Raw genomic sequence first — 22,876 nt, 5'->3', positions numbered from 1 at the left:
TTTACTTAGAAAAATCAAACTTGAGTTTTATCCCAAGTGAGCTCTACGAATGTAGAACATTAGGTACGGCATAGCTTGGCAAAAAACATGTTTAATAATGAAAATAAATTCATAAAATAATTAATAATTATTAGGAGAGAATTTAGTTTACTTAGAAAAAAACAAAGTTGAGTTTTATCCCAAGTGAGCTCTAGGGTACGGCATAGCTTGGCAAAAGACACGTTTAGTAATGAAAATAAATTCATAAAATAATTAATAATTATTAAGGAGAGAATTTTTGAGTTTTATCCTAACTGAGCTCTACGAATGTAGAACATTGGATACGGCATAGGTTGGCAAAATACATGTTTAGTAATGAAAATAAATTCATAAAATAAAAAATTAAAATAATTAATAATTATTAGGAGAGAATTAGTTTACTTAAAAAAACAAACTTGAGTGTCGAACATGGCATAGTTTGGCCAAAGACATGTTTAATAATGAAAATAAATTCATAAGATAAATTCATAAGATAATTAATAATTATTAGGCAGAGAATTTAGTTTACTTAGAAAAAACAAACTTGAGTTTTATCCCAAGTGAGCTCTACGAATGTAGAACATTGGGTATGGCATAGCTTGGCAAAAGACATGTTTAATAATAAAAATAAATTCATAAAATAATTAATAATTATTAGGGAGAGAATTTAGTTTACTTAGAAAAAACAATGTTGAGTTTTATCCTAAGTAAGCTCTAGGGTACGGCATAACTTGGCAAAAGACACGTTTAGTAATGAAAATAAATCATAAAATAATTAATAATTATTAAGGAGAGAATTTTGAGTTTTATCCTAACTGAGCTCTACAAATGTAGAACATTGGATACGGCATAGGTTGGCAAAAGACATGTTTAGTAATGAAAATAAATTCAGAAAATAAAAAAAAATAAAATAATTAATAATTATTAGGGAGAGAATTAGTTTACTTAAAAAAAAATAAACTTCAGTGTAGCACATGGCATAGCTTGGCCAAAGACATGTTTAATAATGAAAATAAATTCATAAGATAAATTCATAAAATAATTAATAATTATTAGTGAGAGAATTTAGTTTACTTATAAAAAAACAAACTTGAGTTTTATCCCAAGTGAGCTCTACGAATGTAGAACATTGGGTACGGCATAGCTTGGCAAAAGACATGTTTAATAATGAAAATAAATTCATAAAATAATTAATAATTATTAGGGAGAGAATTTAGTTTACTTAGAAAAAAACAAAGTTGAGTTTTATCCCAAGTGAGCTCTAGGGTACGGGATAGCTTGGCAAAAGACACGTTTAATAATGAAAATAAATTCAAAAAATAATTAATAATTATTAATGAGAGAATTTTTGAGTTTTATCCTAACTGAGCTCTACGAATGTAGAACATTGGATACGGCATAGGTTGGCAAAAGACATGTTTAGTAATGAAAATAAATTCATAAAATAAAAAAATAATTATTAATTATTAATTATTAGGGAGAGAATTAGTTTACTTTAAAAAAAAAACAAACTTGAGTGTAGAACATGGCATAACTTGGCCAAAGACATGTTTAATAATGAAAATAAATTCATAAGATAAATTCATAAAATAATTAATAATTATTAGGGAGAGAATTTAGTTTACTTAGAAAAAAACAAACTTGAGTTTTATCCCAAGTGAGCTCTAGGGTACGGCATAACTTGGCAAAAGACACGTTTAGTAATGAAAATAAATTCATAAAATAATTAATAATTATTAATGAGAGAATTTTTGAGTTTTATCCTAACTGAGCTCTACGAATGTAGAACATTGGATACGGCATAGGTTGGCAAAAGACATGTTTAGTAATGAAAATAAATTCATAAAATAAAAAATAAAATAATTAATAATTATTAGGGAGAGAATTAGTTTACTTAAAAAAACAAACTTGAGTGTAGAACATGGCATAGCTTGGCCAAAGACATGTTTAATAATGAAAATAAATTCATAAGATAAATTCATAAAATAATTAATAATTATTAGGGAGAGAATTTTGTTTACTTAGAAAAAACAAACTTGAGTTTTATCCCAAGTGAGCTCTACGAATGTAGAACATTGGGTACGGCATAGCTTGGCAAAAGACATATTTAATAATGAAAATAAATTCATAAAATAATTAATACTTATTAGGGAGAGAATTTAGTTTACTTAGAAACAAAAAACAAAGTTGAGTTTTATCCCAAGTGAGCTCTAGGGTACGGCATAACTTGGCAAAAGACACGTTTAGTAATGAAAATAAATTCATAAAATAATTAATAATTATTAAGAAGAGAATTTTTGAGTTTTATCCTAACTGAGCTCTACAAATGTAGAACATTGGATACGGCATAGGTTGGCAAAAGACATGTTTAGTAATGAAAATAAATTCATAAAATAAAAAAATAAAATAATTAATAATTATTAGGGAGAGAATTAGTTTACTTAAAAAAAAACAAACTTGAGTGTAGAACATGGCATAGCTTGGCAAAAGACATGTTTAATAATGAAAATAAATTCATAAGATAAATTCATAAAATAATTAATAATTATTAGGGAGAGAATTTAGTTTACTTAGAAAAAACAAACTTGAGTTTTATCCCAAGTGAGCTCTACGAATGTAGAACATTGGGTACGGCATAGCTTGGCAAAAGACATGTTTAATAATAAAAATAAATTCATAAAATAATTAATAATTATTAGGGAGAGAATTTAGTTTACTTAGAAAAAAAAAACAAAGTTGAGTTTTATCCCAAGTGAGCTCTAGGGTACGGCATAGCTTGGCAAAAGACACGTTTAGTAATAAAAATAAATTCATAAAATAATTAATAATTATTAAGGAGAGAATTTTGAGTTTTATCCTAACTGAGCTCTACGAATGTAGAACATTGGATACGGCATAGGTTGGCAAAAGACATGTTTAGTAATGAAAATAAATTCATAAAATAAAAAAATAAAATAATTAATAATTATTAGGGAGAGAATTAGTTTACTTTAAAAAAAAAAACAAACTTGAGTGTAGAACATGGCATAGCTTGGCCAAAGACATGTTTAATAATGAAAATAAATTCATAAGATAAATTCATAAAATAATTAATAATTATTAGGGAGAGAATTTAGTTTACTTAGAAAAAAAATAAACTTGAGTTTTATCCCAAGTGAGCTCTACGAATGTAGAACATTGGGTACGGCATAGCTTGGCAAAAGACATGTTTAATAATGAAAATAAATTCATAAAATAATTTATAATTATTAGGGAGAGAATTTAGTTTACTTAGAAAAAAACAAAGTTGAGTTTTAGCCGAGCTCTACCAAAACATTGGATACAGGCAAAAGACACGTTTAGTAATTAAAATAAATTCATAAAATAAAAAATAAAAAAATTAATAATTTTAGAAAAAAACAAACTTTACGGCAATTTATCAAGACCAACCCAACTCGACCAGCTCCAAGGAAGCTAACCAACCAACTTGGCGAGAGAAATAAGTGGATTCAATCCTAATAAAAATAAAAATAATAATGATGATCCATAAGTTTAGGTTGATAAATCTATCCGGGCATGGTATGGCATGTTTTTTTGTTAAATTTACAAAACTAGTTTACTCTTGTATGAAAATAAATTAATGAAATATAACAAATAAAATAATTATTTATGCATTACTCTTCGTTACTTACAAAAAAATGAACTATGGAAATCATTTCTTGAAAGAAAACAAAATAATTATGGATTTAATGGCTAGTAACTTACCTTCACGAGACGCCACGCAAGCCAAGCAAGCCAAGCAAGCCAAGCAAGCCTCGGCGGACGTCGTGGGGCTGTCTTTACTTACAAAAAAAATAAATGAACTATGAAATCATTTCTTGAAACAAAACAAAATAATTATGGATTTAATGGCTAGACTCAAGTAACTTAGCTTCACCAGACGCCAAGCAAGCCATTCTCGGAACTTTTTTTTTTTTTCATTTTGAGATTTGAACTATAAAGAAGAAGTTTTATTTTAATTTGTTCTAGTTGTTGAGCTTAGTGTACCTTCTGCTTCTGCTGCCGATACTTGATGTGTATAGTATTCTTTTGCATTGGATTGCAAGTCTTGCAATGGAGTGAGATGCCTTATAAGATGTGTAGAATTCCAAAATTGGATTCTGCAGAAAGTAAAAGGTAAGCCCAGATAAATAATCAAGTAAGCTTGTGGCCATGAAAGAAATGCAAGATAGAGAACAGACCCAAGGTGGCGTGAGAGTCATCCAGCGTACTAGCAGAAATATGGCTGATGCAGCAACTAGAGAAGGAAGAAGGAAGAAAACCGACGAACTCATACTTGACCAATGGGAGCACATAATCTACCAAGTACTCCAATTCATTTTACAAACAGGACAAATGGTTAAATTTCTTAAGATGAAGGAAGGTGGTATTTTCCTAAGCTCACCGCATACCCGAGAAACGAAATATTGGATTCTTTTAGAATGCAGATAACTTCCAATGAAAGTGAAAGTGTGAAAGTAAAGCAAATGAAGAACCTAAGGAAAGTTTTGGAATATGGAAGCCAACCCTCCATATACCTGCCACACAGCAATGTATTGCTAATCTTTTACATCCTAATAGACAACTAAATTCATAGTTTTCTAGAGAAAACAGAGTCTAATTTATAATTTCGTGATTAATAACTACCGTTGCATAATAATGAAGCTTGAGCAACTTGAGCAAAAATGGGGAGGAAAAGAACTGAAAAGAGAAAAAATGCGGAGGAAAACCTATTGTCTCGTCATCCATAAGCCGGTAGGCCCTGGCCCGAGTCTCCAAGGCGTCCTGCGTCGCCCCCGACTGGATAGCCAAACGGCGAGCAGCCTCCACCCGGGGGACGAGCGGCGTCCAACGGCGGTGTCCACGGCGAGGCAAGCGAGGGGTGACAGTGTCGAGCGGCGGTGTTGAGGGAGGTTCGGCGACAGTGACGAAGACACGAGTCTCACGGCACCAATGGCGGCACGGACGGCGTGGTGAAGACGGCGGCGGTCGCGGCTCAACCCACGACCAAGGGGGGAAGAGCTCAGTTCTGGCGGAGGCAGTGGCGGTTCGGAGCAATGACGGCTCGAACGGCGGAGCGAGCGGCGGCAAGAGGTGGTGACGGTGGCTTGGGGATGGCGGCGGTGGTGGCTTGGGAACGACAAAATGTGGAATTTAATCGGGAGAAAACTTGAAGTTCCTCCTTTCTCTCTCTCCTCCCTCCGCTAGAGATCCGAGATTCGGAAGACTCTAGCCGCAGTGTTTCTGAGCACGCGTGATTCGGTGATTATGTGGACAAAAACATTTAAAAACCAAGCAATAACATTTTAGTAATATTTCTAACTTTTCTAATCCTATCCTATAGTACCTCACTTTTTCTATTTGATGGAAAATTTTTATTTTGATTGTTAGTATAAGGAGGAGTTATATTTGATTTGGACTTGTCTTGAAGAATCATTCACCGGTTGTTAGGATTTGCTTGCCTGATTCTCGTTGTGTGATCAATGTATTAATGTGGGAATAGTGATGTTTAATTGTAGATTTGCCCACGTTGACTTTACAAAGGCTTAGACAGAGAGGCGGTGGTGATGGTTTGACGGTGGCAGTGGAGGTTGGAAGTAGTGGTGGTGGAAGGGGACAAGGGGTGATGGAGGCCCAGTGTGGTTGTGGTTGTGGTGCCCAAACCAACAGAGCCACCATTTCGCCACCAAAATTAGAGGTAAATTTGCTTATGAAGATTTACCTATAATCCATCCTAACGACTAAGAAGTAGGAGGCGGGTATATTCATTTAACACTATTAATACTCTCTCTTTTTTGGGTCGGTTATTAATACTCATTGAAGTAGTTGTATTTTTTCATTAATTTTCTTGTCAAGCTCGGAATTACGGGTTCAAAATCAATGGTGTACAATATTATTGATATTTTGCTAATATTGCGAGGCCAGCTCCTCTCGAGTCTCAGCAAATTAGAAAGGTGTTTGGAAAATAAATTGAAAATAGAGGTCCCAAAAAATAGGATTGGAAGTTTTTGGAGAAGAAAGAAAGAGAACCGCGGTTCAAGACTCCAATCAGATGTCCACCCAGTAGCACTGCAAATTAAATAAATAAATAAAAAGTGAAGAAGTAACCTCCTCTTCTCCTTCCCATTATGGCATTTGGTCTCTTTTCAAAATAGAGGATTTGGATGGAAAATTTCCCCTCAATTTTTTTGCTCCTTTTATTTTCCAAAAGCACAGCAGCCCCCATAATTTTTATTATGTTGGTCATCCCATTTCCTTCTTCCCTATAAAAAAGTATCTTGAGCTAATTCTTTCTTACTAGGCTTCGCACAGCAAAAGTAAAAGTTTGGGGGTGTGAAAGAAAAAAATTGAATAAGTGGAGGAGGTCTTGTGATTTGTAGGCATAGGGATGGTATGGTCAAGAACCTAAATTTGAAAGAGATTTTGGCCAAGAATAGAATCTTGTTTTATCTCTTCCGTTGGCGTGACTACAAATGAAAGAAAATAAATTAAAGGAAGGAGACTGCGCCCGCCTCTTTCTCATTCTCACCGGATTTGTCCTCATGCCTCTTGAAAAATGAAACAAAAGGAGAAAGGAGTTTTGGTAAAAAAGCAGGGGTGAGCACACGTTGCAATAATATCATATCCTCCCACAAGGCACATTGAAGAAGCGGGACGACGTGGGTTGAAAGAAGATGAAAGAAAGTGAATTTGACAGCTTTGTACTTTGACACGAAGGAGAAGCTTATAAATAAATAAATAAATAATTCAATCGATAGGAAGGGACGACGTAACCCGTCAGGCGGAGAGGCCCCACCGGTGAAGCATCGTTGACCTCCATTTTTGGAAGTTGGAGAGCCCTATTCGAGCGGTATCACAAATTAGTTAATAATTTTTAACTTGACTTTGGTATTTTTTCGTCGCCTAATTTTATTTTATTTTTATTTTTGTGAAATCGTAATCTTGTTGATTGATCTTTAAAATTAATTTCTGAATTTTAATGAATATGGATAATATTTCTTGTGATATGATTTCTTTGCTTGATTTTGCTCATTTAAAGAAAACCCATATATATATATATATATATATATATATATATATATGTGTGTGTGTGTGTGTGTGTGTGTGTATATACTTGTATTCCATGTCAAATTACGTATTTTATTTATTCCGAATTAATCAAAAAAATTGTCTTAGAAACATAAAAAATATCATGCCATCTCACCTAGGTCATAGCATCCTCGGGATTTAAAAGTGGCATATAGGATATAACACTTTCTCTTAGATTTGATTATATAATTAATATGGTATGGCTATTATATTAAATTCTCATATTAGATTCATGTGAAAATCCAACAAATTGCCAATCACATACACAATTACTCATGATTTTCTAGCTAAGTAGAGATTGATTGCTTTAAGATAAATATTTCCTGCTATGTTAACAATTTATTTAAAGTATAGGTAATGGTTGCCCAATTGCATCGGGTGTCCAAGTTGATTTAGAGTATTGCGTCTCCAGTGTAAGCTTATTTAATGGTATCCCTCCAGCTCATTTGCAGCTATTGAAGAAGACTTCTGCTCGGCAAGTATCAAAAACTGCATCTCCAACATTTGTGGCGCTCTGCAACTGGTTTTTCTTTTCGTAATTTTTTAAAAGGTGGAAGTTTCATTCACGCATAGAGAGTCGGATAGAGAGTGGATGGAAGCCATCTCCAAATGGGTATGTATATGAGCAACTATTATTTTTCACTTTCTAGCTCTACTGCATTACTTTACTTCATTGCTCCTAGCAAATAATAACTTAGCGAGAGGGCATTTCTAACTTGAAATTCTCACCGGACACTTTGGGTGCGCATGTTTTTATTTCTGTTCCTTTTTGTTCCCGAGAACATAAATAAATAAAAAGTGTTTATGTTCCGGGAACGGTTTTTGAACAAAAGAACGCGTTTAGTAACGTTTGTTCCAGGAATAAAAAAATAATAGAAACACGTTTGGTAAATTTTATTCTTTTTTTGTTTCTTTTAATTTTTATTTTTTTCTTTCTTTTTTATTTTTTTCTTTTTCGGCCGGTCGCCGGAGGCCGGCGACCGGCCGATGGGGCCGGCAGACTCGCCCGCCACGGCGAGGCTCGCCAACCCCGGCGAGGCCGAGCATTGCCGGCCCCGACGAGGCCGAGCATTGCCGGCCCCGGCAAGGCTCGGGCTCGCCGGATCTAGGCGAGCTCGGGCTTGCCGGATCTGGGCGAGCTCGAGGCTCGGCCTCGCCGGCCCTCGACGGCGTCGCCGGCCCTCGACGGCCGGTCGTCGGCCATGGTCGAGGGCCGGCGACCGGCAAAAGAAAAAAGAAGAAAAAAGAAGAAGAGAGAGAAGAGAAACGTTTCTTCATTTTTGTTTTTGAAACAAGAAGTAAAAATTTTTGTTTCTTTTTTTTGTTCCGGGAACAAAAAAACAAAAAAAAAACAGAAACGCAACCAAACGCGTTTTTTGTTCTTTTTTTGTTCCTGAACAAAAAAAGTGTTCAAGAACAGAAATAAAAAACAAAAACATGTAGGCCCTTTCTTTTTTATGCACAGGACACGCATGTTGACACCTAATTTTAGAAAAATCAAATTGTATTTTTGAAAATAGGGGAAATTGATTTGATTGAATTATGCGGGGAAAATTAAAATTTGGATATTTCGGGTGGATAAAGGGTAATAATTTTTTGCAAAATGGAAGAAATCTGAAAATTTACAGAGAAATTCGAGAAATGCCATATAGAGCGGCCGTCTAGAAATTACTATAAAATAAGTGGATCCATACGGATGCGAGGGGGGGTTTTCGGAAAATTGAGAGCACAAAGTTTCGGGAGTGAGAAAATTCAAAGAAAATAAGGAATTTTTGCAAGAAGGCTTCGGCTGCGTTTGGGAACAACTTTGCAAAGTCCTTTGGACGTCTAAAGCCCCTTGGGCGAAGGCAAGTGTGTTTGACAATTATTTTTGGGAGCCCATTTGGGAAATGCTAGCATTTGTAAGGCCTTGTAAAGGCCCTTAGCTCAAGGCTCCCTCTCCCCTGCTTTGGCTTTCTGGCATTCTCGGCATGCAACAGTACCTCAGTTAATGAATTTTTTGAATTTCCAATCTTACCCTCACTCGTTAACCATAATTCCACATTTACCCCTTTTTAATGTCAAAACCCTAATCCCTCGCCTCTCTCTTCCCTCGCCTCGCGTCTCCTCTCTTCTCGCGTCTCTCTTCCCTCGCCTCTCTTCACTCGATCGCTTGTCTAACGAAACACAGCCCTCTCGCCTCTGTTATTCGCTGCACGAACGTTGATCAGCCAGTGACATTGCTCACCTGGTCACCTCCGGCCACTTGATCGATGGTCGTCGCCAGTCGCCTAGTCGACAGTTGCATCATCGCCTAGATCTATTGCTGTGAGGCTCATCGAGGTCGCGGGACCCCGGCATCACCGCACCTGGCGTGTAACGACGACTGGCCGAACCCCCCCTCTCTCTCTGGTGTGTCGCCAATCGGGTTGGAGTCACAAATTACAGCAAGAGTTCCCTATCTCTCTGATTGCTCACAGGTTGGACTCTCTCACCACCCAGCATTCCAAGTTTTCCCATTTTCCTTTTCGATTAGGTTCGCGTGCTTTGAAATTCTTGAAAAAGTTGGGGGAAATTCTGGGCTGAGCTTGCTGATTAGAGCGTATTTGAGTCGGAGCATTCGCGGGATCCGTATAGGAAAAGTATGGTGGAATGGTTTGGCTCAAAGCTGGGGGTGGCTTCTTGTGAATTGCTTACCACGGCTCACGTGAGTTGATTTGAATCGATTAGTTCAGTTCCCTTTATGAGCTTATTATTAATTTTATGTTGTCTCGTAGAAATAAGTTGTTATCTTGATCTTTCCTCGAAGTTAAATAGGATCTGTGCTACCATTTTTATTGAGCTGTTGATATTTTTCCACTATTTCTTACTGGTTTTGAAGGGAAGAGAAGATGACAATATAGAAACAATAAAGAAAATGTTTAAGGTGTTCTCGAGTCTAGCCTTTTAGTTATTGAGTATTACAATTCTAAGGAAAAGTCGAATGGTGAGGAAATCTCTAAATATGTTGAAATTCTGTACATTTATTTGCCCGATCTTATTTCATTTAATTATTTATCTATATTGGCTTTTATTCAGATTGATGCTGGAAAGCTTGTTGAAGAGGTCTTTGAGGTCGTTAAAGTAATACAATTTTTGCATGTTGCGTTCCTGTGCAACTTTTTCTAACATCAATGTGTGCATTTTTGTTTTTTTACGTCGTAATTGACTCGTTCCCAAATCCTCAAAGCCCTCACATTTTCCTCATCGAAATCAATGTTTCATGGATCTCCATCCATTCTCAATCTTCATATTGCTTTTGTAGTTGAGCATGCATCAGCCTTTGGGGTTATTATTAATATGCAGGACCTCCTCATGGAGGATCACGAGTGAGAACTCGTTGAGGAAAGTGCTGAAAGGACAGATAGTTCCTCTGTTATTTCAAATGTTACCTGTTCTCTTGTGCGGCTCTCTTTCCATTGCTGACCATGGTTTGATTTTTAAATAGGATTTCCGGAGTATTTGGGGTGGAGGTCGTGGCCTGTTTACGCTGGTGCTTGAAGCACCACATCTCTTGGGATAAAACTAGTGGTCTGCGCAGATGCATTCAATACCAAAATTTGGTTCCCTTCCCTGTTCATGATGCTGGTGTTGTTGTTCGTAGACCCATTCCTTGGCATTACAATCAAAATGCTATCACATCAAGCTGTAATATATCACCGAGAATATTAACCTATACCTTTTAGGCAGTCATCCTACAGCAAATTTATGAGCCTCTGATGCAATATGAAAATGATGATAAGGCTGTATTTTTAGATTCGATACTAGTCTAACTGGATCTAATGTTATTGGAAAGATTCTTTTGCTTGGTGGGATTAAAGAAAGATGGGAGAAGGAAATTGCTTGGATGGCTCTTCAAGGTATCAACTCACCACTAGTTCAAGTCTCTGCGCAATATGTTGCTGGAAAGTGGAAAGGATTGAGCATATGGTGAACACGAACAACAATATGCAAGTTGAAGTCTCGAAACAGAAAAAGTGAGACAGACATTAAATGTGGTTGTACTGAGTAACACTATTGTATAGTGACCATTGCTAAAACATGTTGGTTTCTACTTGATTGGTGCTTTTTTTTATGAGGGATTGCTCCTAAGACATATGGGTTGATGCATGTCAATTGTACTAAAGATTGTGGCTTTTATTTTTCAAACTAATATGTTGATGTATGTTAAACACTTATGTTGTTGCACATCGATTAATGCATAAATGTGATTTTTCGAGCATCCGTTTCCTGTTAGATGATGACATGAGAATGTTGGCGGTTGCTATCCCTTGGAATCGTCCAAGAATGTGCATGAAATATTTAAGGATAACATTTTTTTTCCTCAAAATATATGTGGCCGTGCTTATTATAATAAAATTACTTTCTTTTTAATTGCGAAAAATCTACCTTAATGTATTTTTTGGTTTGTAAATTTGTTAATGTCTTTAATACGTTATTCTTAACACGCAAATATAAAAGTTACAACCATTGTTTTTTCTTCAATTTAAAAAAAAAAAAAAAAAAAACTTAAATTGGTCATAGTAAATGACTTTCCAAATATATGTTTACCAAACAACATTTCCCCAAAGCCACTTTCCAAGGCATTTTTGAATTATAGTTTACCAAACAGTCTTTGCATTTTACCAAACCTCTTTAGGCTAAAGGTCTTTGCATTATCTCAAAGGCTTTTCCCAAAAGTTGAACCAAACGCACCCGTCTGTCTTGGTCAAAAAGAAAGCTTTTTCTCTTTTCTTTCTCTGACAAGAAAAGAAAAAAGTCAGAAAAGAGATAGAAAGAAGTGACGTGAGAGGTAAGAGTAAAAAAAAAAAAAAAAACAGAACAGTGCACTGTTCTTCTCCTTCGTGCAGCACTCTCTTCGCTGTCCACTGTCGCTTCACCAGCGATTCGCCGGTCACCCCCCACGCCGGACGCCGCGCGGCACCGCCCCTCGCTCCTCCCGCTGGCCACCGCACCAGCACCGCCGCTTGTTGTCCTTGCTACAGCTGCGGCGACCCGACACCTCCGCCAGCCCACTCGACGCCTTCGCCGCTCCGCCTTGACCGCCCGCTGCAGCAACCTGCACCGACCCCCTGCTTCGCCTGCAGCCGCATCACCGCTCGGAGTCCGACGCCGCCGCGCCTCTGCAACCTGCGACCCACCCGTCGCTGAGTCCGGCCCGTTGCTCGCCACCGCCTTAGCATCCTGCTCGGCCCCGTCGCGCCCGCCAGCCTCTGCTTGCGCGCCCAACGCGAACACCCGAACACTGTCGGCCCCCGTGCCACTGTGATCCCCGCCAGCCCCGCCAGACGCCGCGCCGTGCCCTTGCTCCACCGATCTCCGCTGCCCCGAGCTCGAGCCGCTGCCGTTCATCTGCAACCGCTCCCGCCGGAGCTCCGACGATTGCCCAGCACCGTCCACCGTCGGTTTACTTCCCCCCTTTAGGTAGTTTTTGTTCTTTTTTATTTTTGTAGTTCAGTTTTTTTTTTTTTTTATCTTTATTTTTATGTTACTTTTCTGTTTATTTTATTTGATAGCATTTTTTTAGTTTAATTATTTGAATTGTAATATTGAATGTTAATATTTGTGCATTTTGTATTTTGTAGGCATTATCCGTTAGGATTTTGTCCAAATTATTGTAATCCTTTATTTTTATTTTATTGATAGTTTAGATTTAATATTTATTTAATAATTACTTATCTTAAAAAAATCAGAAAATCAAAAAAATCAAAATTCTGCATGGGCATATAGGTAAATTAGACATGTAGGTTTAGTAAATTAGGATTACATTTTTAGGGCACTTTTAGAAATAAGTTAGGGTTGGACCTAAATTAATTTTTTTATTTTTAGATAATGATCGCACATTTTAATTATCTCATTTTTCCAAAAAAATAATTTTTTAAGATAGGATAGGGTTTAAGTCAAATTAATCCTTGGAATAAATTAGAAAATTATCCCTTTTTAGATAGATTAATCTTTATAAATTTTGAATTTCAATATAAAAATCCAAAAATACCATGTGCATGTTAACTAGTTTGCATAATACGATTATTTAATCAGAATAGACCCATTTAATTAGAATTTGCATATTAATAAGATTAAGTCATTTAGTTTAAAAATGCATTTTTATAAAAGAATTCTAAAAAAAAAATGATTGATGTGATGCAATTTATTCTTTAATAATGAATGAGGACTCATGTGGTGACTACATTTGCATGTGCATGATAGTAATAAACTCAATTAGTCGATTAGGAACGACTTCTAGTTAATAATTTTTTGCATGTTAAATATTTGAACTTTAAGTCGTGAATTCCTATGAAGGGAGCCTGAGCTAAGTTTAAAAACTTAGTATAAAAACTTAGTAGTCTATTAAACTTGTTTTAGGCGAAAAATAGGTTGCGACAATTATAGTGCACGGAAGTTGTAACCCATGACTTTAACACATGCCTTAATCAAATTTTAGATAGATCTCTCTTCCTTATTTATTTTCTTGCTCAACATTTTTCTACCTTAGCTAAGTAAACCATGAGCCACAGATCTTATGGATTTATAAGTATTAAGTATTAGATGTTGATCCTTTCCTTTGAACTTGTTCGTACTTCTTTATGGATACCATTTCAATCATAGAAAAATACAGTTGACCTTCAATCTTAATAACCTAGAGATGCTATCCAATGATGCTCCAGGCTAAGTAGCCGTGGAGAACAAAATAATTTGGACTGTGTTGGTTGTTTTTGAGTTGAAATATATTTTGTTAATATGGCCTTTTGATTATCCATAGGGTTGTCTAGTGTCAATCGAGGAGCTAGATAGCCTTATCGTGTTTCTTGCAGAAGAAGAAGAAAAATGGAACAAGAGGAAGCCGAGAGACATATGCAAATTCTTCTTGACTTCTTGCATTGCTTGAGGAAGCAAAAGGTTGAAGAGTTGAATGAGGTTTGTTTTCACCTTAATGCCATCTCATTTATCCTTGCTAAGTTCTGCTGCTGTAGTCCTGCAGCCTCTTGCTTAACCCCTTCCCTCAAAAATAATCTGAGGGATAGTGGTTTGGTGAAAGTCCTTATTTATTTTCCTTGCTCAACATTTTTCTACCTTAGCTAAGTAAACAGATTTATCTTGATTACTAAGAGACAAAACTAAATACACCAATACACAGATTTATTTTGGGAAAAGTACCAAAATAGTCAATTCTAAACTTTTGAATTAAACCAATTTAGTCCTAAACTTCAGTAGTCCATCCAGCTAATTTAAGACAAAAATTGCTCACGTGGCCACCGGCGGTCTTATTATGTGGCGTCATGTGGACAAATTTTATAATTTTTATATTTTTTCAGATTTTTTAATTATTTTTTTTCCTTTTTTTCTCTCTTTTTTTTTTTTTTCTTTTCTCCTTATCCTTTGGCTGGCGAGCTGCGAGGGGCGCAGGGATGGTTGGTCCGCCAAAGTGACCTAGGATAAGGAGAAAATAAAAAGAAAAAAAAAAAAGAGAAAAAAAGAAAAATAATAATTTAACAAATCTGAAAAATATAAAAATTATAAAATTTGTCTTAGCCAATAGGTACTAATGTAAAAAGGTTTAGGACTAAATTGGTCTAATTAAAAAAGTTTAGGACTAACTGCATCGGTGCAAAAAAGGTTTACGACTATTTTTGGTATTTTTCCCTATTTATTTTCATTATCATTATCTTCTTTGCATTATTCAAAATTTATGTATGATTAACTTTTAATTTTTTATGAGAAACTTATGATGAATTATGCTCCTGGGGCTTGCTTGGCCTTCCTCAAGGTAAGTTACTTAAGTTTGGAGCATTTGGATTTTCCCATAATTATTTTCTTTTGTTTCATTATGCATAGTTTTTGTTAGTAAAGAAGAGTAATGAATAGTTATTATTTTTATTTGATGAATCTCCTAATTAATTATTTTATTTTATTAATTTGATGAATTTATTTTGATCAATAAGTGGACAAAATGTAAAGCAAAGGAGTAACTATGCGGCTTAGCTATGCGGCTTGCTTGGGCTTGCTTGGAGTCGGATAAGGAGTTGTCGAGAAGGTACGGAAATGTCATAATTATTATTTTGTTTTGTTTCATACTTTCTCTTTAAAGCCATTCTACTTCTCTCCCTAATTAATTATTTTATTTTTTTATTTGATGAATTTATTTTATTAATAAGCAGAGAAAATAAATAATTTTGAATTAATTTTTTTGGGTAAATTTAAGGAGATTAAACATGCCCGTTATGTTACTTATGTTCTAAGTAGAGGGTGCCAATGTTCTAAGTAGAGCATTGGATTTCCTTTTTCTAAGTAAACAGATTTATTTTGATTTATTTTGATTACTAAGAGACTAATTTTCATTATCATCATTATCTTGTTTGCATTATTCAAAATTTATGTATGATTAACCTTTTTATTTTTATTTTGAGGAAGTTATGGCTTGACTTAAGTTTGGAGCATTTGGATTTTCCCATAATTATTTTAGGGATATGTGCAACACAAGTCCTAAAACTTACAAGGAAAGTGCAATTTAGTCCTAAAACTTACAAAAAGTGCAATCGAGTACTAAAACTTGTCAAATTGGTTCAATTGAGTCCTAAAGTTAACGCCGTCAAACTAAGTAACGGAAAATGCTGACATGGCGCTGACGTAGCATTTTAAATGATTTTTTATTATACACGTGGCTTTTAACATTATTTTTATTCTTGTCTAAATTAGATTTAAAAACAGAAAAGATAAAGATAAATTTCTTTTAAAAAACAAAACTGTGCAAAAAAATAAAAAGGCACCGGTGGTGCTTCCGCCGCCGCCCATCGCCGGAGTGGCTGGCGACGGTCGCCGGTCTGGGCGGGGTGGCCTGCGCCTCGCCGGGAGAGGCCTCGCCGGCCCCGGCGAGGGCCGCCACCCCGCTGTCGGGCGAGGACGCCCAAATCTGGGCACGCCGGCCCAGATCTAGGGTCGGCGATGCTCGCCCGGATCTGGCGTCCCCGACGCTGGATCGGGTGGAGTCGTCGGTGGCGGTTGGGCGACGACGGTAGTCCGGTGCAGCAATGGCGTTAGGGGTCAACGTAGGACGTCGGAGAACGAACGGTAGCAGCCCGGCACCGCAAAGGGTCACGGCTGGTTTGCTAGGGACGGCGTCGGGGCTACGGCGGCACGACTCGGCAGCAATCCGGTGCAGCGACGGTGACGGAACTCCTGCCCTCCGGAACCCACTCACTCAGATCTGGACAGCGTCGGGAGTGCGACGGAGCTGAATCGGCGTGCCCAGATCTGGGCGAGCATCGCCGACCCCGGGCGAGGGCGGCGAGGCCTCCCGCAGGGAGGGCGGGGTCGCCGGCCCCCGTGAGGGCCGGCGTGCCCAGATCTGGGTGTCCTCGCCCGACTGGCGGGGCGGTCGGGCCTCACCCGAGGCCGGCGAGGCCTCGCCCGGGCCGGCGACCGTCGCCGGCCCCTCCGGCGATGGGCGGCGGCTGCGGTGGAAATGCCCGCTGGTGCCATTTTCTTAATTTTTTAACAGTTTTGTTTTTTAATTAAATTTTAGTTTTTCATTTTTAGTTTTAAATCTAATTTTTAAATTTTTTTAATAAAAAATAATGTTAAAAGCCACGTGTATAATAAAAAATCATTTAAAATGCTACGTCAGCGCCACGTCAGCATTTTCCGTTACTCAGTTTGACGGCGTTAACTTTAGGACTCAATTGAACTAATTTGACAAGTTTTAGGACTCGATTGCACTTTTTGTAAGTTTTAGGACTAAATTGCACTTTCCTTGTAAGTTTTAGGACTTGTGTTGCACATATCCCATTATTTTATTTTGTTTCATTATGCATAGTTTTTGTTAGTAAAGAAGAGTAATGAATACTTATTATTTTTATTTGATGAATCTCCTAATTAATTATTTTTTTTAATTTGATGAATTTATTTTGATCAATAAGTGGACAAAATGTAAAGCAAAGGAGTAACTATTTTGAATTAAATTTTTGGGTAAATTTAACAAGGAGACTAAAAATAACATGCCATGGCCATGCCCATTCCCATGCCTCCCATCCCATGCCCGTGCGGTGCCTAATATTTAAACTCAAGTTTTTCTAGCGAAAAACAAACTAATTTAATAGAGTTAACTAAATAGACCAGAAGCTTGGATGATTATTAAATTTTTTTTAGGAACTTAATCCACTTATTTCTCCCACTTCGGTTGGTTAGCTTAGCTAAGCTATGCGGGTCTTGCTTGGGAAGGGATTTGGTCAAGGTACGGAAATCTCATAATTATTATTTTGTTTTGTTTCAATTGATACTTTCTGGCCATTATACTTCTCTCCTTATTAATTATTTTATTTTTTTTTTTATGAATTTATTTTGAATAAATTTTTTGGGTAAATTTAAGGAGACTAAAGTCCTTTTTTTCTAAGTAAACATATTTATTTTGATTACTAAAAGATTAATTTTCATTATCATCATTCATTATTCAAAATTTATTCAAAATTTATGTATGATTAAATTTTTTATTTTTTTTTCGAGGAAATGCTTGTGGGGGTTACTTGGCATTCCTAAGGTAAGTTACTTAAGTTCGAGCATTTGGATTTTCCCATAATTATTTTCTTTTGTTTCATTATGCATAGTTTTTGTTAGTAAAGAAGAGCATAGCTTTTTTTTTTTTTTTTGATGAATTTATTTTACTTCTCTCCTAATTAATTATTTTATTTTTTAATTTGATGAATTTATTTTGAATTAATTTTTGGGTAAATTTAACATAACATGCCATCATGCCCATTCCAATGCCGGTAGGGTGCCCAATGTTTAAACTTAAGTTTTTAACTCAGGTTTTTCCAGGGAAAAACAAACTAAATTAGGAGACTAAACTAAATAGAGATGATCAATTATTAAAGATCATTAATTTTTTTTAAGGAACTTAATCCACTTATTTCTCCGGAAGTGGTTAGCTTAGCTGTGGTTAGCTTAGCTAAGCTATGTGGGGCTTGCTTGGAGTTGGATAAGGAGTAGGTTTTGTTTCATACTTTCTCTTTAAAGCCATTATACTTCTCTCCCTAATTAATTATTTTTAAATTATTTTAATTTTTTATTTGATTTATTTATTTTGACTAATAAATGGAGAAAATAAAAATTAATTTTTGGGTAAATTTAAGGAGACTAAACATGCCCATGCCGAATAATACTTATGTTCTAAGTAGAGCCGTGCCCAATGTTTTTTCTGAGTAAAAAGATTTATTTTGATTACTAAGAGGCTAATTTTCATTATCCATTATTCATTATTCAAAATTTATGTATGATTAACTTTCTTATTTTTATTTTGAGGAACTTTTGATGAATTATGCTCGTGTGGCTTGGGCTTGCTTGGCCTTACTCAAGGTAAGTTACTTAAGTATGGAGCATTTGGATTTTCCAATAATTATTTTCTTTTGTTTCAGTATGAACAGTTTATTTTTTTTATTTGAGTTTTTATTTTGTTAGTAAAAATGAAGAGTAATGAATTAGTATTTTTTTTGATGAATTTTAATTTTTTTAGAATTTGATTCTATTTATTTTGACTAATAAGTGGACAAAATGTAAAGCAAAGGGAGTAACTATTTTGAATTAATATTTTGGGTAAATTTAAGGAGGAGTCTAAACATAACATGCCATGCCCATGCCCATGGAATTCCCATGCTTGCCCAATGTTTAAACTCAAGTTTTTCTAGGAAAAACAAACTAAATTAAGAGAGTTAACTAAATAGACCATTTTATCTAAAAATAGATGTTCATTAACTTTTTCTTGTTTATTCTCCCGCTAGCTTAGCTAAGCTATGGGGTCTTGCTTGGGGAAGGAGTTGGTCAAGGTATTACTTTGTTTTGTTTCTACTTCAATTATTTTATTTTTTTATTTGATGAATTTGTTTTGATTAATAAGTGGACAAAAGTACTTCTCTCCCTAATTAATTATTTTTTTATGAATTTATTTTGATTAATAAGTCGACAAAATTAAACTATTTTAAATTAATTATGTTGGTAAATTTAGGCAGTGGGGCAGAAGAAATTAATCTTCTAGACTCTACAAGTGAAGAACAAGTGAGATATCACTCAAATGAACATATAGGACATTTACATGATAGTGGAATTTTGGAAGCTGGCCATTACAATACATCATATCCTGTTATAATGTCACAAAATTCATCTCTTTTAGAGTCCCAAGTCTAACTCAGCTTCTCCAGAATAAGATCTTATTCAAATAGCTGAAACTTTTCACACCTAAATTCTCCACCTAACACTGAAGGTACACTCTCTGTTCACCCTATGCAAACTCCACTAAAATATGGGATTGTAAAGCCAAATCCTAGATATGGATGTTTGGCTGAATATAAAGTTCCTCCTTAAGTCAGCATGAACATGAACCAAATGAATGTCACAAGCTGTAAATGGGTGTTTAAAACTAAGCTAGCACGTGATGGAAGTCTTGACAGATTAAAGGCTTGGTTAGTGGCTAGAGGGTTCATCAAGAAGAGGGAGTTGAAGTTGATTTCACAGAAACTGTTGTTAAACATGCCACTATCTGGTTGTTAATCATAAATAAAGTTTATTTGCAAAGATTGACTAATCAAGAAAATTCAATTCAAGTAAAGTATATGCACGAGAAACTTGGAGAAACTAGTTTAATATTTTTTTTCAATAATTTGGAGATGGGCGTGACATATCTTCATAATTCAACTTCAATAATTTGATAAAATGACGCTTGCATAGAGAGTTGGATAGAGTTGAACACTACTTAACAAAAAAAAAAAAAAAAAAAAAAATCCGTCAGTAATAGCCAAATTTCAAATTTGTCTATGGAAAGAAAAACCCTAACCCTATTATCCTCTTTTTTAACTACCCAGACAAAACTCTTTTTTAACTACCCAGGGCCTAAGAATAAATTTATTTTTTAAGTATATATATGAGTTGTAACCCCAGTTTTAAACCTCCAAAAAGAAAATTGCAATTCAACATTCTTACCCTTAGTTTGTTCAAGAGCTTCTCCCAAGATCTCCTTGAGGATGATTAAAGTGGGGTTAAGACTTGAAGCGTGGGGATTCAAGGATATTAACTTATTAAATAATTGAAAAAAAGAGCGATTCACTCTTTGGTTAGAGTGGACGGGAGAACAAAAAATTTCTGGGAACAATATTTTGTCCTCTCTCTCGGTGGCAATATATATTTAATTTTAGTATGTGTCTAGGAGGGTTTTGTAAATAACAAAAACCTTAAGTTATACCTTACCTTAAATTAAACCTTAGGAGAAATTTATCCCAAAAAAAAAAATGTACTCTAAAACTTTTTCTACAACAAAAACCTCAAACTTATAGCCTTTTTTGGCATATAAGTATAGGATTTTTAATATTTTGTTCTGTTTGGGCGGAACGCCAAATGTTAGTTATTTTGCCCTAACCAAACATGTTTCGTGTTCTTAGGTTAAGTCTGGTCACTCCACTAATGCTTGTCCTGTAGCACATAGGACAGATGTAGATGGTGGAGAATCACTGGATTCCAAGCCATTCCTGTGCTAATGTGGAGATTCATTATCTGATATTGGGATACGGAATGTTGGAAGGAGTAACAAGTTCTAGGTGGATTGGGAGTTCTCCTATGTCTGTCTCGAACTCTCTGCGAATTAGAAAGCTCATGACAAGCACCCATGTTCGGTGAGGATGAAATGGAGGAAGATTTGCAATAACCTCTGTCATTAATGATGACCCTATCCTCTCAAGTTCTGAAGCTACAGAAGCTGCTAAAGTGCATGGTGAGATAACGAAGCAGATTACTCAGTCCAGATTACTCAGTCCAAGAGAGGAAGGAAGAGGAATTTGTGACCAGCACGTCGCCGGTGAAGTGCAGCTCCTCCATCTTGAAGTAATAATATAATGATATGCAGAAATTAAAATTATATTATTCAGTATTTGAGAATCAGAAATAGAAATTTTGAGTCGGGGTTTTTTTTTTTTCTGCTCAGAAGAACACAAATTGATTAAATTTTTGTTTCACAAGTATGACGGAGTTGGGCGTCGTGTCGTACGGTGATGAAGGTGACCATTTGGACTTAAAAAAGAAGAAGAATTATTTAATAATTTTTTAAAGACCTTCAAGCTTTTCTCCCGTGGTAGCGGCATGAAACGAAGCCACCGCCCCAGGGTGGGGTCCACGAAGGTCACCGTCACCCTTGCCTCTCTTTCATCCGGCGTGGAGTTGCCACTCTCTGTCCTAAATTTCTTTTTAAAGAATCAGTAAATACTAATTTTAACATAATCCTAGCTTAAACACTTCATCCAATTTGCCAATTTTGCCTGTCCCCTAGCTCATACTATCTAATTAGGTACTAGAGGCACCCCTTTTAAATTTACCCAAAAAATTTAATTCAAACTTGTTCCCTGGAGTTCACCAAATTAAAAAATGAAATAATTAATTAAAACTAATACTAGTTTAATCAAAATGAGAAACTATCATTGAATTAGTTAGTGCTAGTCTTATTTTGAAAATATCCAATGCTCTACACTTAATACAAAGGAGAAATAAATTCATGATAAGTACCTCAAAAATAAAAAAGTTACTGGTACAAAAATTTTAAATAATCAAAGTAAAGAAGATAATTATGATGATCAAAATAAACATGAAAACTCTATGGTCTCTATCTAGTTTAGTCTCTTCTTTTTCCCTTTACTTGTTTAATCAAAATAAATTGTTTACTGGAGTTAGTTTTAATTCAAAATAGTTTAGTTCTTCCCTCATTTACTTTTTGTCCACTTATTAATCAAAATAAATTCATCAAATAAAAAATAAAATAATTAATTAGAGAGAGAAGTATAATGGCCAAGAAAGTACCAATTGAAACAAAACAAAATAATTAAGATTTCCATCTTCACCGGCCCTAAGCAACCCCCGCATACCTTAGCAAAGCTAACCAACCTTACCTAAGCTAACCAACCGAAGTGGGTTGATTAAGTTCCTAAATAAAATAAAATAAGTTAATGATCTTTAATAATCCTCATCCAAGCTCCAAACATCTATTTTTAGACGGTTTGTTTTTCCCTTGGAAAAACTTGAGTTTAAACATTGGGCACGGAATGGGCATGGCATGTCATGTTATGTTTAGTCTCCTTGTTAAATTTACCAAAAATTAATTAAAAATAGTTACTCCTTTGCTTTGCATCTTATCCACTTATTAATCAACATAAATTCATCAAATTAAAAAAAAAATTAATTAGGAGATTCATCAAATAAAAAATAAATAAACTATTCATTACTCTTCTTTACTAAGAAAAACTATGCATAATAAAACAAAAGAAAATAATTACAAGAAAATCCATACTCCAAAACTTAAGTAACTTAGCTTGAGTAATGCCAAGCAAGCCCACAACCATAATTCATCATAATTTCCACGAAATAAAAAAAAATTAATCATAAATTTTGAATAATGCAAATGATAGTGAAAATTAGTCTCTTAGTAATCAAGATAAATCCGTTTACCTAGAAAAAGGAAATCCCAAAAAAATTATCACCACCGCTGCACACGGGCATTGGAATGGGATGGGCATGGCATGTTATGTTTAGTCTCCTTGTTAAATTTATGCAAAAAAATTAAAAAATAAAACAATTAATTAGGAGAGAAGTAAAATAAATTCATAAAAAAAAAAAAAAAAAAAAAAAAAAACCTATGCTCTTCTTTAGTAACAAACTTAAGTAACTTACCTTAGGAAGGCCAAGCAAGGCCCACAAGCATAATTCATCATGA

The 22,876-nt window shown here is 35.4% G+C and overlaps 1 protein-coding gene and 1 long non-coding RNA gene across 2 annotated transcripts; one reads left to right on the top strand and one right to left on the bottom strand.

Annotated features, from left to right (window-relative positions):
- Positions 1-10,745: 10,745 nt before the first annotated feature.
- On the top strand, positions 10,746-11,365 carry LOC104441942. Its single transcript, XR_725029.3, has 2 exons — positions 10,746-10,791; positions 10,940-11,365. It is a non-coding gene; the product is annotated as an uncharacterized LOC104441942 (long non-coding RNA).
- Positions 11,366-11,798: 433 nt separating this feature from the next.
- Positions 11,799-12,495, bottom strand: LOC120289732 (glycine-rich protein 1-like). Its single transcript, XM_039305066.1, has 2 exons — positions 11,974-12,495; positions 11,799-11,882 (listed from the first exon to the last, which is right to left on the bottom strand). Exons 1-2 carry the CDS (start codon positions 12,493-12,495, stop codon positions 11,799-11,801), a joined length of 606 nt encoding a protein of 201 aa, XP_039161000.1.
- Between the last annotated feature and the right edge of the window lie 10,381 nt (positions 12,496-22,876).

The sequence above is a fragment of the Eucalyptus grandis genome, chromosome 11 (genome assembly GCF_016545825.1).
Source record: "Eucalyptus grandis isolate ANBG69807.140 chromosome 11, ASM1654582v1, whole genome shotgun sequence".
Lineage (NCBI taxonomy): Eukaryota > Viridiplantae > Streptophyta > Magnoliopsida > Myrtales > Myrtaceae > Eucalyptus > Eucalyptus grandis.
This window is presented reverse-complemented; position numbering and strand designations above follow the sequence as displayed.